This window comes from Thermothelomyces thermophilus, chromosome 4, assembly GCF_000226095.1.
Source record: "Thermothelomyces thermophilus ATCC 42464 chromosome 4, complete sequence".
NCBI classification, from domain to species: Eukaryota; Fungi; Ascomycota; class Sordariomycetes; order Sordariales; family Chaetomiaceae; genus Thermothelomyces; species Thermothelomyces thermophilus.
Genome location: NC_016475.1, coordinates 538,146 through 555,529, shown reverse-complemented (window position 1 = coordinate 555,529; position 17,384 = coordinate 538,146). Strand labels below are relative to the sequence as shown.

Here is a 17,384-nt window from a genome sequence, read left to right as displayed (position 1 = left end):
CTGGTCGTCCTTTACGTCGAATCCAAGCTAACGGACAAGGTATTCTACCTTTAGGTATTTCTTTCTATATACCTAATGGTTAATGATCTTCTCAATCTTCTAGTATTCCTTGCTATTAACTAGAATTGGCTACGGTAGAGGAGTAGTCCTTTTGAACGGATTAGGACCTTGTTCGACACGGTAGAGCTAGGCAACTAATATAACTAGGTGGACTTTCCAGGATTTAGGAAAATCTAACTTGTATACTAGTTTTCCTACCTTCTATTTTATTTTAAATGGTCCTGCCCTTTAGGTTAACCACTTTCTATTAGGTTTACTAGGTAGGTGGTAACCTTTATATAAGCATAGCTAAACGGTATCTCTAACCTTGAATTTAGTAGGTATATATCTCTAGTTATACTATAACTTGGCTAAGGCTATAGCTTAGTCGATTATTTCGCTAGCTTTGGTCTAGTATTGCTTATATAGGATTTCTAAAGCTTTCTGTCCGCTAGATCTAGCGGTCCTTTTGCTTAGGATATCTAGGACCAAGTATAGCTTGAACTTATATACTAGCTCGTTCGGTAACCTTCTAATGCTAATGACTAATATATTATTAAGGTAGTGCTATAAGGTAGGGAGGATTTCGACCTATAAGCGGTCAGAATTAGTTATAAAGTTCATTCTAAGTACGATTTCTACCGTCTAGTTCGTTCGTTCGGACTAGCCATCGGTTTGTAAGTAGTAGGCTATAGAAAATAATAGCTTGGTTCCTAATAATAAGAATATTTCCTTCTATAGGTCGGATGTAAACTTAGGGTTACGATCGCTAATGATCTAGGTAGGTATACCCTAGTCGGTAAACATCTAGGTCCTTAGGAGTATAGTTACCTATTCCTTAGCTATATATGTCTGGCGGCCTACTATAAGTAGCTTCTTCTTACTAAACTTGTACATTATAGTATAGAGTATATCTACTGGGGTATAGCCTTTAAGTGACCAAAAGGTCCTAACAGTCGGTACCGGTAGCAAGTTAGTAATAAAGTCTATAGCTACCGTATAGTATAGTATTAGCTAGGTCTAAATTGGCTAGAGTTCCCCTAGTGGTAGGTTCCGGTTGGTCGAGTTTGCCTAGTATACCTTGTAGTACCATACGAACTTTGAAACTTTCCAAGCCTTCTTACGGAAATAGATAGCTATAAGCTCGTTCATTATCTTGTTCTTACCGAAATGGTATATATCATTATAAACGATTTGAAGGATTAGGTTAATATAGCTTTCCGGTAGGTAAAGTCTCCTAGTGCCATCAAAGTCGATATAGAAAAGTAGCCTGTCCGTTAATTCGAACGGTCCCGCAGGTAGTTTTGGCCATCTACGCTTCCTAACCCTATTCTGGTCATTTCTAACCAGGTCCTTCTCGTTTTCATAGAGTATATAGTAGATAGGTCCGTACTTACGGTCCTTAGGATAGCTAGTAATAATCTTAGCCCTGAACTTGTCATTAAGTACTGGTTCTATAATAGTTGTATCTACTATAAAGATATCCTTATCCTGCTACTTACTCTAGATATCTCTAAGTTCGTCGGCCAGGCTATCCTTGACCTTCGGATCCTTCTATTCCTATATAGGCAATCTTAATAGTATATTAGGTATAACATTTAAGGTCCCTAGGATATAGAAGATATTAAGGTTAAACCTAGATAGGTAATTAATAGTATTAGCTAGCTTAAGATTAGCCTTAGCTAGATCTATCGTAATTAGGGATATATACTTTACAATCCCTTTTATGAGAGTATAATTAGTAAAGACATTGACTAGATACCTATTCGATTAGACCATCTTCCTAAGCTTCCTAATTACCTAGACAAGTATAGCAATCTCTGCCTTAATAGATTTATAGCGTTTTTCTACGTTAGTAGTTGCTCTTGACATAAACAGGATAGGTTATACCTTACTAGTAGGAATGTCCTTACTAAGAATCTTCTCTCTATCCTAGTTACCCTTAGGTTGGAAAGTAATAATACTATAGCCGTTACGGTAGGCATCTAACTTTAGGAATAGTAGCTTTTCTAGGCGGTGGTAATAGAGGAATTCCTAGTTATATAAGTGCTCTTGTAGTAGTCGGAAAGATTTAAGCTCTTCCTTGGTTAGGGTGAATTTGACGGTAGATATAACCGCTTTCCGGGCACGTTTAGCCTTTCTAGGGTTTAATTTTCCTTCCTTCCGGGCGGCTGCTATTAGTGCCATCTTCCAGGCTTAGAGTGGCCTTACTTTAGCATTAAACTATAGAATGCCCTTCCTAAGCTATCCGGCTATTCTAAGATAGTGCTCTAAGCTATCGAGGGTATCTGGAAACTTTAGCTTCTTAAAGGTGGTAATATAGTCGTCGGTTTTGGTAATACCTTTGCCATTTATAATATACCTAAGGAGTTTTATAGCTAGGTAACCTATAAAGGATTTGGTAGTATTAATATAGATATAGGCCTTGTCAAGGATTTTGTAAATGATATATAGGTATTTTAGGTATTCCTTCTCTGTTTTGCTAAAGATAATGATATTATCGATATATACCTTGACAAAATAGCGGTATTTAAGGAAAAGTCTATCTATATAGCGTTATACAAATATAGGTATATTTTTAAAACCTATAAGCACTACGTTAGATTTTTCTAGACCGTAGTAGCTTATAACTACTATATAGTTACTATACTCCTTAGTAACTAGCAATTAGTAGAAAAATCCTAAGGCATCTAGGGCCGTAAAGAACTTGTTATTAACCATAGTAGCTATAATATCGTCCTGGTTAGGCAAGGGGTAAACATCTAGAACAATGATTACATTTAGCGGTCATAGGTTGACTATACTTTGGCTCTTCTTGACCTTTACTCCTAGCTTTTCGGTAACCTTCCTCTATACAATGAATGCTAGGCACGTAATAGGGGTTAGTTTATCTATAAAAGTGAATCTACCAGATGCCTAGAGCTAATTATAATGCTTGTCTAGAGCCTTACGGTCTTTAAGCCCTATTAGGTACGGTCTGACCGTACAGACTTGCTTTTACCATCCGTTAACCAAGTTAATCCGCATCTTCTGGCTTTCTAGCATTGGTACAATTCCCTTATTACAGTAAAGATTATATCTATCTAAAAGTTCCTTTACCTTAAGTACGAACTTAGGATTTATATTAGTAATGCTAATGCTATCCTTGCTTTTAATAGCCAGGATATCGTTAGGTTTCCTAATACTATAGGATAAGGTATAAAAGTTAACTTTATTCGGTAGCTAAAGATCCTAGCCGTTATTGCTAGTATCTTCTTAGTAGTATACTTACTAGGCTTTCTCTAGCCTTTCCTTTAGCTCCTGCTTAGTGATTCTATCCTAGACCTCGATCTATATATCCTCTATACCGCTTGTATTAACTTAGGCGGCGGTATCCTCCCTATATTATTCCAAGAGGTGGCTAATCTTATTTCCTTTCTAGATAACTATAAGGATATCGGTATTATTTCTGACAATAGCTACCTAGGGTATATACCGGTTAACTATAGCATCCTAGACTCTATCTCGGCTAGCGGTAAAGTGGAAGTACTTATCCTCTAGGATATTATTAGGTAATAGAATAAAGTAAGTCTTGACTATCTAGGTAGAGTATATAGGAATGAACGGTATACCGGATAGTAGTAACCTTCTAAGAGATAGGCTTAAGGTTCTTCCTTATAACGTCCCTATAAACCTTTATATTTACTAGTAATCTAAAGGTATAGATGCCCTTAACAAAGTTAATCTTAACACTATAAGCTATTATAAAGTCGGTACCTAGGAGTATCTTTAGAGTAAGTTTATCAATAACATTAGCTATAATATAGATATATCTGTTGATAGGTATATTCCTAGCTTCCCCTAGGATATAGAAGTCAAATTCGACCTATTTATTAATCCTAGTCTTCGAGTTAACTCCCTTAAGGGTATAGGGTTTGCCCTTAATTCATTAGGGATTCTTTACCTATTAGGTAATCTATATCTAGTTAACTAGGTTAGTTAAACTACCTATATTGAAATAGATATCTGTAGTTTGGTCTCCTAGGTTAGCTCGAACTAGGATATATAGATAAGACGTCTTCCTTAGCCATTAGAAGGGTATTTCTATACTTAGGTTGGCTTTTACCACTTGGCTAGGTTCAAAGGAGAGGAGTATAGTTTCCTATTATTACAATTCCTCGGTCGATTTTAACGGTATGGCCGTTCCTTCCGCGAAGTCCTACTCTACCTAGGGAAGGTCCTCCTTTGGCAATTTAGGTAGGCGTAGTTTCTTTCTATAATCCTGACGTAGGTAGTAGTATAACGCTCCTTAGCTTACAAAGGATTATTCATAGAGCCTATAGATATTGCTATCTTTCTAGACTTGGTCTTCTTAGGCGATACTAAGGAAGTATACCTCTCTATCACTACTATCCCTATTAGTCTCGGATTCATAGTTACTGATTAGGAGATAGCCGGTAGCTTTAAGCTCCTTATATTCGGCTTTGGCTTTCTTGTCCTTGCTAGATACTACTATAGTGTTATAGTAATAGTAGGTACTATCCCTATTAACACGCTTCTAGCTATAGCGACGGAACCGTCGGAAGTAGGGATTCCGCTCGCTATATCTGCCCTTTTCCTAAGCTCTAGTGCCTTAGGGATGGTTGCCTCTGCCTTAGTCATTATAGTCTTTTAGGCAGGGCTCCTAATTACGGCTTTAGTGTCACTCTCCTTATAGAAGATACCTACGTTTCTATTCCTCTCTCTGCCTATAGCGGTTAGACTAGTACTATTAGCCTTAATTACCTTATCTTAGCTTAGTATATAACTAGTTAGCTTAATCTTCGGAAGTATTATCACTATTACTATTGTTTAGTCTATTAGAGGTATCTTTAATGTTAAATACGGCGGCTTTCTATACCTTTCTTTTGGCTTTAAGCTCCTCGGATAGTACCTCCTGTTTTTTGATAACCTAAAGGAGGTATTAGTCAAGTATATCTGTTTCCTATAGCTTAGGACAGAGCTTATAGAGTGCTAAGGTCATTACTAACCAAAGTCTAGTTAGAAGCTAGTGGTTTATCTTATCTCCCTAGACTTAGGTATAACGGAAAAGGTCTATTATAAATTCGTAGATTAATTTACCTATAATAAGGTCATCCTTAGTATAGCTATTCTAAACTAGCTATTAGCCTACCTAGTTAAACTAAATGCTAAACCGTTCTTTAATCCTTTAAAGCTATATCTCTATACTTAAGCGAAAAGTCTCCTTCTTAGTAGGCGATAGTTACTATTTATATTATTATAGGGTTAACCTATGAAATAATACCTATAAGTTATTCTATAGAAGGAGTTCCTTAGAGACGTTTCCTCTAACCATATCGTAGATACGCTCGATCTAAAGGTTAGTATCTATATAGTAACGGATCTTCTTATAGTAGAAAATTAGCTAGCCATTAGTAATCTTTTGGTCAGCATCTAGCCAGAGTAAGCTAATATTAGTAATCTTTTATACCTAGTTAGTGACCGGTTATAGCGGTATATATACTAGCTATAGCTAAGGGGAACTAATGTCTATTAGTTCGGTTATAGCATTCTGTAGGAGTCTGACTATAGCCTGTTAGAGCAGTCTTATAATTGTCTCCTTGGTCAAATCTGATGGTAAGAGGGGTATATACCCCCTGGTTAGGGTATCTCCTGCCGGTGTCGGCGTCGCTATTAGCAATCCTTCTATTGGATAGGCTATCGGCCGAAGGGTTTAAAAAGACCCCTATTAAGGTTCCTCCCTTTCCGGAAGTTCCTTTAGTACATCGGTTATAATTATGGTTTAGGTAACTCTAATAGGTCTACTTAGTGCCTAATTACCCTATTAACTTAGACTTACTAGGTTTAGCTTAGGCCTTAGTACCTTTAGTAAATCTAATAGGCTAATAGGTAGTATTATCCTTTATAAGGCTATTTCTAGTAGTATAGTAAATTATTAAACTAGGCCATTAGGACTTAGTATTTTTAGGGTCTCTAAAGGTCCCCTAAATTAAGATTCCTCCTAAACTTATACTTCTAATATAGTTCTTACTTCTAATTATAATAGTAAAATAAATGCCTAGTCTAAAAGTTAGGGAAGGTACTTAATAAAGTAATTTATAAGTCCTTTTAATATATATTTATCAAGATTCTACGACTCTAGGTAATCTTCGTCGATCAGATGGTTATTAAAGTCTTATATATAAGCTAAGTACTAATTAGCCTCCTTAAGGGATACCACTAGCTCGAGGATTCGAAGTTCCATTAGAGTAAGCCTCTAAACCTAACGCCTATAGGCGTTTCTAACGACAAAGCGGTAGGTCTAATACGCTTATCACAGTTTAAGCTCGTTCATCGGATCTTAATAGAGTTACTATTACTGTCGTATTTGACCATTTAGGCGTCTACTTAAAGCAGAGGGATATAGTCACTTGCCTAGGGCAAATGGTCTCCTATGGCGTTCGAACGCTTATAATTGGCAACGAGATCGTAGATTCGAACCGGTAGTAGGTACCACTTGCTATAGCTTGGTAGCTATAATTAGTATAGCTTAGAAAGGCTATAAAGGAACAACACTATAGTGGTATTTACACTATAGGCGGCACTCCTAGACCAACTAGTAAGGTCTATGGAAGTAGTAATAAGATACGTTAATTGTTCTAAGTGCTAGAGGCACTTAGAGATACTATCTAAATATATATTAATACTCTAGCTTATTATCCCTATTAGTAGGTCAGTTAGATATAACCTACTAGTAGTTATATATATAATATACTAGCCTTATAGTATCTACAGATGAGTATATAATGTTTTATTTAACTACCTTAGGGAGAAAAAGGAGGAAGAATACAAGAGTTATATAGAAAAGTACCTTTTAACCAATATATATATATATAGCCTAGGTAAGGCCTAGTTAGGCGCTAGGTTAGGCGCTAACCAGGCCTTGGCCACGTATCCACCGGATAAGTTACAAACGAGTAACGAACGCTCTACGGACCCGTAGGGTAGGGTAGGTAGGGCAAGGTAGGTCCGTTCCGTGCCTAGGCAAAGCCCGGCATTGTCCAGCCCAGGTGCAGCCCGGGCCTATAACATACCCCCCCCCCTCTTTCTTCGCGGCTGCCAGGCCGACCTGCCCTATAATATGCCATACGCGTCGGGCGTGTAAGTAGGTTCCGTGCCTTCTGCTCTTTGTCGCTATGATAATATAACCCGTATATATAATGGCGTATTATACACGAATAGGCAGCTGTTCGAGTTCGGATGAAACCTGTACCTCCTTCCCTTTATTATTAGAATAATATGACCTGTACGTGTAGTAGTAAGTTATATATATAATAAGGAATTTGCCTAGGTCCTATGTACTCCCTTATTACCCCCTTCCTATACCTATAAATACCTCTTCTAGTTCCCTCCCTTTCCTAATTCTCTCTCTTATAACTAACTTTCCTCTTCCTTTATATCCTTTAATTGCCTTTGCCTCTTATAACTATACTTATTACCTATACCTTTATTATACCTTTAACTTTTTTTTTTAATTAATATCTATCTAGTATATCGATAGCTATTAGTTTACTTAGTAATAGTAATAGTAGTTACTACCTTAGTAGTAATAAGAATAAAGATTACTATATAAGTTTTCCCTTTATTATATTGATTTTTAGCTATTATATATATATATAAAGTATAGACTAACTCCTTATTTTATAGTATAAGAATATTAACCTCTCCTTTAGTAGGTATACTATTAAAGGCAACTCTTCTAATAAGGAGTTTAAGCTATAGCCTAAGAAGTAGTAATATTACCTACTATACGTTAATTAACTTCTAAGAGGTAATAATATTAAGTATATCTAAGGTTAGGGCGCTTCCTATATAATATACTATAAGAGCTATAGGAGCTATATTTAAGATCTATAGCTCTAGGCTAATAACCTCTACCTATATATAAGCATTAAGAAAATCATAGATTATTATAAAGCTAGTACTACCTTTGCCTCCCCTACCTGCTATAAGACTACTAACTAGGGTGCCTATCGTACCGTTCTAACGCCTAAGTTCTCTACGCTAGTACGTTCGTTCTCTGTGCTCTTTAAGGCCGCCTAGTCTAACCGTACGCCCGGACGGGCCGCCTTTGCCCCTGCCTAGGCCGCAAGTTCCCATCGCCCTAGTAATGACTTTACCTTAGTTACTACTACCCTTGCCTCTAATACCCCTACCTACTATAGTAACATTGTCTAGCCTACTACCGGCCCTGACCCTACTCTATAGGCTACTAGGCAGCTTATATACTATGCTATAGCATAAAATGACAGTATACTACGCTAGATGTAATATACAAACGAGAATATGTCGGCTTTAGTCGATACTAATACGGCCCTTATTGCCTATGTCCTAGGCACTTCGTTACCAGCTTCCTACGCCTGCTCCTATACCTCTATATGCCCTATACCTATGCTGATTGACTTCGGCCATTCCTATGCCTACCGCTCTTCCTTGCCTGCCAAGTGCGTAGCGTATATAGTCCGTGACTATAACGACCTTACCTTTAACGTTATAATTATTATTTTAAAGGGGGAGGATAAGGAGGAGGAGGTTATAAAGTAAGTATATTATATATTAGTTAGTATATTTATTTTATTTTTATAATTAGACTATCTCTATAGGTATATCTATAATATGGTTATAATATGTCTATAATATAGCTATAACGTGCCTATTACTTGTTTGCTCTAGGTTTGCCTACCTATATGAAAAAATTTATATCGTTTGCTTTTATACTTTCCCTTACCTCCTATTTGTAACCGGTCCGTTATAGTAATATACGTCCCCTTATTCTTACTTAAATATATTAAGCGCCTTAGTATTTTCTAGATTTTCTAACGGTTCCTAAGTTAAGGTATTATATCCCTTCTATTTTACTAGTACGTTACGTCGATTTCCTCTCCCCCTTATGTTCCTGGCCGCAAGGACCGCTTCCACTTTGTATTCTTCCTATAGTAGTCCCTCCTAGGAGAGTTCTAATACTAGGTCCGGTTAGAAATCTAACATACATTATAAAGGTAGTAGGTCGGACACGGTACGCTTGACAAGGTTAATATAGAAGGTAGGGTAGAGGCTATAAGGAATATTTAGAGTCACTATTAGTAGCGTTAGTACCGTAATTACCTTATACTTAGCGTTAACCTAGTCAAGTTTATAGCTAGGGCGGTTAGTCTTAATATTATATAAGGATAGCTATACTTTATCCCTTACTTTAAATCTCTTAGCTAAGCGTTAAGAACGATTAGCGTTTTCTTGCTAGCGCTACTATATATATATAATGGTAGCCTAGGTCCATTCTATACCTTCTCTTAGGTAATGTAAGAAATTGGTAGCTCTTCCTTATAAGGTTAAGGCAAGAGTATCTAGTAGCTTAGGAAACTATATCAGACTTATATTATAACCGTAGAGGAGGTAGCTTACACTTATCCTAGTTACTATCAAGTCATAGTTATTAATTACAAGCTAGTATATAGGTAGATACTTAGGCTAGTCATACTAGGCAAAGGAAACTATAATCCGTAAGATAGTCTATACCTCCTAGTTTACACGTTCTATACCTCTATCCATCTATAGATAATAGGCTATTAACAGTAGCTACTTGATCCCGACAGTCTTATAGAGAGTGGTCTAAAACTAGCTAAGCCAGTCTAAACCACGGTCAGTGATAATTTGTGTCGGAAATCTATAAAACCGCTACTATACGTCCCGGAACTAGAGCATATACGCCTTAGCTCCTATTAAGGATATAGCTTCGAGCTAGATGTATTTTAACAGCCGGTCGGTAATTACTATAAGGTACTAGGGTAAATTCTTATCTTATATGGGGAGATCGACTATAAAATCGATAGAAATCTGTTTCTAGAAGCGGTTAGCGATAGGTAGGGGCTAGAGGAGTCCTTGTCGTAGTTAACGTAAAACCTTGGCCCTTCGACACGTATAATAGTTCCTTGTAAATCTCTTCATGTCTAGGGATATAAAGTCCTAATGGTAGTCCTGTTAGAGTATTTTAAACAACCTGTTCCTCCCTAGGTAGCCTAATATAGGGGAGTCATAGACAAGTTAAAGAATGGTAGTTATAAGTAGCTCCTATATAGGAAGCTAGAGTCTACCTTAGAACTAAAAGGTACCCTATATATTAAGGGAGCAATCTGTAATCTAGGTCTACGCTATATTCGCCTCCTTCGGAAATTTTCAGGCTCTATCTCGGACGGCCTGGAGCTAGTATATATAGTGTTTATCCTTAATAACTCCCTTATCTTATAAGGCTATAAGCTATACATCTGTAAAAATGGTACTCCCCTTTGGCAGGTAATATATTTTAGGTAATAATAAGGTACTAGCTATCTCTATCCGAATGGTAGGGAGGAGTTATACTATATATTATATATCCTTAGAGTAATCTTATTTATAGTAGGATAACGTATTAGGATAGGAAGCTTATAATCCCAGTTAGTAACGAAATTTAAAGTTAAAGAGGGAGAGTATTTTAGCCTATTAAGCTTGCTATTCGCTAATTAAATAAGGCTAAGAGAAGTATTTAAGGTTTTTATAGTTAGTTAGGATCTAAAAGGGGGTAGTAATACTATAAAGTTTAGCCGACTAGGCTTTTAGATATGAGATAATCGCAAGCAGTTCCTTGTTATAGATCGTATAGTTCTGTTTAGCCAGGGACAACTTTACAGAATAATAGGCTATAGGATATAGGACCTTGTCTTCTCCCTATTAGGATAAGCACCCTCTTAACACTATCCTAGAGCAGTCTACCTCAAGTACTATCTCCTATTTAGGATCCTATTATACTAGGACAGGTTCCGATATAAAAGCTATCTTAAGAGCTTTAAAGGCCTCTTACTCCTCGGTCCCCTACTAAAATAGGGTATTCTTACAAGTTAACCATATCAAGGGTACGGTCAACTTAGAGAAGTTAGGGATAAAGTCTTAGTAGAAGTTTACAAACCCTAGGAAGCTCTATACTCCCCGAACCTTATATAGTGCCTCTTACTTACAGATAGTAGCTAGCGTTTTAGGGTCTAGATAAACCTAAGCCCCTACCTCTATAATATAGCTAAGATATTTAACTTCTTTTATAGTAAATATATACTTCTTAAGGTCTAGTATAAGCCTTACTTTCTATAGTCTTTAGAGTATATCCCTTACCTACCTTATATAATCTTTCCTACTACCTAAAGTATAGATTAAGATATCATTAAGGTATACTATTATAAAGTCTCCAAATGTCAAGCTAAAAGCGTTATTAATATATCGTTAGAAGGTTATAGGTATATCTACTAGTCTAAAAGGGCAGATAAGCTACTTAAAGAGGCTAAACTAGGTCTAGAATGCTATTAAATATTTATAGCCTTCTATGATCCAGATATAGTAAAAGGCTACCTAGATGTTAAGCTTCATAAACTACTTAGCGCCGGCTAGGGAGCAAAGTATCTCCTTAATAAGCGGAAGGGGATACTAATCTTGCTTTATAATCTTATTTAGTGCCTAATAGTCAATATAGAACCTTTATCCTCCATCTACTTTCTTTATTAGGAGGATAAGGGTAGTAGCTAAGGAAGAGCTAGCTTAGATCTATCTCTTATCTAGCAAGTTAACGACTTACTTCTAGACTTCTAATAAATAATCTTATAGCATATTATAGAGAGGCCCTTATAAGAGTTTAGGAATCTTTCCGTCTAGGCCTTCCTTTAATTTGATATAATAGTTAGCTATATTATAATATAAGGGAAGTCTACTAGCTTTCTCCTTATTAAAGAGGTCGGCAAAGTTATAAAGTTTGTCTAGTAAGATAACCTTTAACTCTATACCAGGCTTAGGTCAGGTGTCCTTATTTCCTAGGCTATCTCTGTCAAATTAATGCCTTGATTCTAGGATAGTTATCATCTCCTAGATACTAATGACTAGGAAGGTATTAGAAGTCTTCTTTTTCTATACCCTTTATACTATACCTATAAAGATCATACCTATTATTTAAGAGATTCCTATCTATCTCGGCTATAAAGAGATCTTATAGATAAGTAGTCCTAGTTATATTCTAATCTTAAGAATACCTATATATATATCTGGTATAACCTCCTAGTATTCTATCTATAGGAGGCCTAGTATAACGTCATATATAAGTCTAGGGACTATATAGAACGCGGCCTAGCTCTCCTAGCCATTAATATCTATCGTAATATAGGCTATCTAAGTGATCTTTTAGTCTAGTTATAGCCTAGTCATGGTCCTAAGGGTACGTATAGTAGGCAAACTAATCTACTCGATTCTAAGCTTTTAGTATATTCTTTTGCTAATAGCGCTATAGCTAGAATATCTACTATCCACTTAAGCGTTTATAAAGCCGGCAGAGTTAAGAAAGATTAGAATAAGAAAAGGAGGTCTATCTATTCTTTCGCTAATCTCTACGAACTTGTCTTCTAGGTAGTCGTAGTCTTCTAGCCCCCTTATAAGACTTTGCTTAGGGGCTACTCTTTTCCCTACTCCCTATCTTCTTTGTTAGACAGGTTATTATCTTCCTTCTATTCCTTGGCCTCTAAGGCATTAATATCGGTCCTTGACTAGTTCTACTACCCTGGCCTTATAGCTAGGGCGAAGTTATATTTGGCGATAAAGTATCCCTTCTATCTATATTGAATGTATACTCCGGCTGCCTACTAGGCTATATATATTTCCTAACTAACCTACTTTGCCCTTAGGGCGTTACCCCTATAATAACCTACCTAATTCCTAATAGGTCCCTTCTTCTATAGGTTAGTATAGGATAAGTTCATCCTAGTCATCGGTATATCTCCTTTTATATCCCTTTCCCTCTATAGTTTAGGTGCCGCCCGCTACCCTCGTATCCGCTAGTATTTATCCCCTAGGCAGGGAGCCTTAAGATCTATAGTAATCTTATAGTATTTCTTAATAGCCATTATATAATTATCTCAGGGAATTCCTCATCTAACTACTATATATTTAAGTCTTAAAGAGAGGTATTATTGTAATTTGATTAAGCGTATCTTATCGTTCTAAAGGAGGCTGCCTACCTTCGATAACTTAGCCTTAAACTAAACGATAAAGGCGGTAAACGGTTCGTTATCCCTCTATTATAGGAATTCCAGTTCTAACAAGGCTACTATCTTCTTATAGGGGTCAGAGAAGATGCCCTTAAGATATTAGAGAAACTAGGTCAGGTCGTACCTAACCTTTAGGCCTATAGATTCGTAGTAGGCCGCGACTTAGGTCTATACCTAGTATAAGAGGTTTCCCTAGATAAAGACCTATTAATCATGATTAGAGCCGATAAAATCTCTGTTAGCCATAAGAATATATTCTATCGTGCTCTTCCATACCACAAAGAGTTCCTTTTTGCCGTCGAAAGGTTGTCCGGTAGGGAGGCGTTTCCGTTGTGGTCGCTAAGCTTCAAGGAGCACCCTAGCCGACTTAGGGGTTAGAATAGGCTAGGTTTAAGATGCCTGGAGGGAGTTAATCGTAGTATTCTACTATTCTATGGCTACTTAGAGGGAGCGGACAAGTTCCTATAATTCTACTAGGCCTAAGGGCCTATATACTCTTAAGTCTGTCATAACTTTGTTGTTAATAACTCCCTAAGGGAGTTGCTACTAGTAAGAAGGTAGTCGAAATGTAATATACTAGCCTTATAGCATCTATAGATAAGCGTATAATGTTTTATTTGACTACCTTAAGGAGAAAGAGGAGGAAGAATATAAGAGTTATATAGAGGAGTGCCTTTTAACTAATATATATATATATAGCCTAGGTAGGGCCTGGTTAGGTTTTCAGATCGGGCGCTAACCGGGCCTTGGCTACGTGTCTACCAGACGAGTTACGAACGAGCAACGAACGCTCTACGGATCTGTAGGGTAAGGTAGGTAGGGCAGGGTAGGTCTGTTCCGTGCCTAGGCAAAGCCTGGCATTGTCTAGCCTAGGTATAGCCTAGGCCTATAATAATATGCTATAATAAATAAGATATGATAGCACTATCTTTAAGTATAAGTAACTATATTAAGGCTACTTAAAAGTCTATAGCTATAAGGCATTTACTATAACTATTAATATATAAAAGAAGATAAATCGCCTTAATAGACTTAAACTATAAGTATAGGTTAGCTACTTAGTAAGATATAACTCCTTTAATATCTACTATATCTAGAACTTAGCTATCAACATTATAGTATATACCTATAATATAGTATTTAATAAGATATAAGTCTTCCCTAGCTAAGTAGAAATAGTTATAAATGATCTTATCTAAGTAGATCTAGAGTAGCTAAAAAATTAGCTTAATGCTTAAGAGGATACTAATAAATCTACTCTTAAGATCCTAGATAAAGAACCTAAGGAAGAGGCTAATGAACCGACCGTCGCTACTACCATTACAAATACCTATAAGGATAAGGGGGTGACTAAATTCGACAATATCTAAGATATAATTATCATTAAAGGCAATACTATAGACACGTTCCCTAAGTTCCTTCTAATACCTCCTCTATTACTACTAGGTATATTATTAACTATAGCATTTGTAGGTCTAAGACTCTAAGGTAAGCGATAAACCTATTAATAAAAGGCCTTTAAACTATAATAAGTAGCATTTAATATAGGGATTCTCTCCTTTATAGTAAAGTAAACTAGATAGCTTAGGAAACCTAGAACCTATAAAAGTAAGAGTTAAACGGTGACTTATAAGATAGTTAAATAACTATATAAGTAACTAAGAGGTATTACTACCCTATATAAATTATAACTACTACCTCCCTTATACTAGTATACTAATATTATATACCATTTACTTAGAACTCTCTTTTATTAAGTAAAAAGGGAGTATCTTCGAAGTCATAAAGAAATAGGATCCTAGTAAGAGATCTTATATTATAATAAGGAGGCTAGAGGCAAATAGGTTCTTGACTATATATAGGTTTATATCTATAAGTTTAATAATCATAGATATCTAGTCAAGTATAAGGTAAGATAAGTCGCTAGAAGCGACTAGTAAAAGAAGGGATATTTAGAAGAAAACTACACTATAACACTTACTATAAGATTATTTAGAATCATCCTTATAACTATAGTATGATTCGACTTGGAGCTAATCTAATTTAACGTTATTAATACGTTTATTAATGCTAAGATTAATAAAGATATCTATATAGAAATGCCGTATAGCTATCGTAAAGTAGGAAAGATCTTAAAACTATAGAGGGTATTATATAAGTTAATGAAATCTCCCCTCTTTTAGTAGAGAGAGTAAGTATTAAGGCTTATAGCACTTAGATTCGAACAAGTGCCCTATAAACCTTATATTATAATGAGGAATAGTATTATTATCTTCTTTTATATTAATAATATTGTCATTACCTATTAGTAAAAGTAATAAGACAAAGTAGAAGACTTTATATAGTACTTAAAGACTAAGTACCGACTAACTAGTAGAAATAAACTATATTAGTTCCTTAATATTAAAGTCTACTAAGATCATTAGAAGCGATTAATCTAGCTAGCTTAGATAATATATATTAAGAAGATCGTTAAACTAGTATAATTAGAAAAACTATTAGATACCCTAATAAGGATATAAGAACTACTTTTATATATAGGAATTATATTAATAGCCTTTATCTGACTATATTGGAAGAAAATAAGATCCTTACTATATATAACTATAACTATATACCTAGATATTATATTTATAATATCATAATTAGCTAGATTTAACTAGAATTCTAGATTAGAGTATTATAAAGTAGCTAATTAAATACTAAGATATCTCTTTATTATATATTTCTATACCCTTTAACTAGGAGGTAAAAATATCCTTATAATAACTAGTGATATATGTTTTACTAATAATTCTATTAATTATAAAAGCTTATAAAGATTTATAATTATACTATTTAATAGGCTTATTATATAATATACTAGTAAGTAAGATATAATAATTATATTAATAATAAAAATAGAGCTACTTACTTTTACTTAAATAATTAAAGAAGGTATATTTGTTTAATAACTATTATATAAATTAATAATTTAGCTAGATAAGGATCTCCTTATAATATATTATAATAATAGTTAAACTATCTACCTAATCAAAAGCAAGATTACTATACTTAATATAAAATATAAATACAAGGATTTTTATACTGCCTAGCATACTAGCATCTTTGCAGACACCCTACCAAAACCTACGAAACTACCATCGCCAGAGAGCTCTCGAAAAACGCTATCTAACGGTACCACTTTCAACCACGTACGAGCCGTTACAGGTATATAGCAGGCATCGCAAGCGTTAGAGCCGGACCTGACCGCAATCCGACCGCACCTCGCACGCCCATCAAAATTTTCACCGCACAGACTACCTATTGCCCCTAAACGTAATGTCGATTTAAAGCCTACCGCCAAGCCACTAAGTGGGGAGGCCTAGGGCTTAAGGATTTTTATACTACCTGGCATACTAGCATCTCTACGAATACCTTACTAAAACCTATACCTGACTGTAATCTGACCGTACCTTATACGCCTATCAAATTTTTCACTATATAGACTACCTAACGCCCCTAGATATAACGTTAATTTAAAGCCTATCGCTAAGCCACTAAGTAGGGAGGCCTATAGCTTTAAACTAATTAAAGGGGGGCTTACTATAGGCTAACCTTACCTTAAATATTAAGGAGCTAAAGGGTCTTACTATATAACTAGTTAACCTTATACTAAGCCCTAAATAGGGCAAGGTATAAGACCTTATTAATAGGCTCTTATAGGGCCTTATAATTACTATAATAGGCCTAGTTCCGAACCTATAGGAACTTATAGCTAAGGAAGGCCTAGTTCCGAACCTATAGGAACTTATAGCTAAGGAAGTTAAAAAGGGGCTTAAAGAAGCCCTTAAGGCTACCCCCTGCCTTATCTAGGCATAGGTAGCTATAGGACTGTAATAGGGAGTAATAGCCCCTTAAGGGGGCCTACCGTCGGCTAAGGTAGTGCCGTTACAGGCCTTGTAGAAGGTTATAATATAGAACGTAAGCCTATAGGAGGACCTTAAAGCCTAAACCCCAGCCAAGATAGTCTAAGTAGTTAATAAGGCTTCTAGCTACTAGGGAGCCGTCACTACTAGGAAGCTCCTAAGTAGGGATATAGTAGTGGTCTTTAAGGATAAGGTAACTAAGGATTGGTATTTGGCTAATAAGCGATAGGTGGCTATAGCCTTCGGAGAAGAGGCTAAGGAGGTCGGTAGGGCCTATATAGTCCTAGCCAAAGGAGTCTGGAAGGAGGAGCTATAGGGGGTCAATAAACAAGACTTTAAAGGGGCC

The 17,384-nt window shown here is 35.9% G+C and overlaps 1 protein-coding gene across 1 annotated transcript; it reads right to left on the bottom strand.

Annotated features, from left to right (window-relative positions):
• Window positions 1-2,283: 2,283 nt before the first annotated feature.
• Window positions 2,284-2,580, bottom strand: MYCTH_2064750 (uncharacterized protein; the record flags this gene model as incomplete). Its single annotated transcript, XM_003663732.1, has 1 exon — window positions 2,284-2,580. A coding segment is annotated over one exon (297 nt), but the record flags the coding sequence as incomplete, so codon positions are not given.
• Window positions 2,581-17,384: the final 14,804 nt, after the last annotated feature.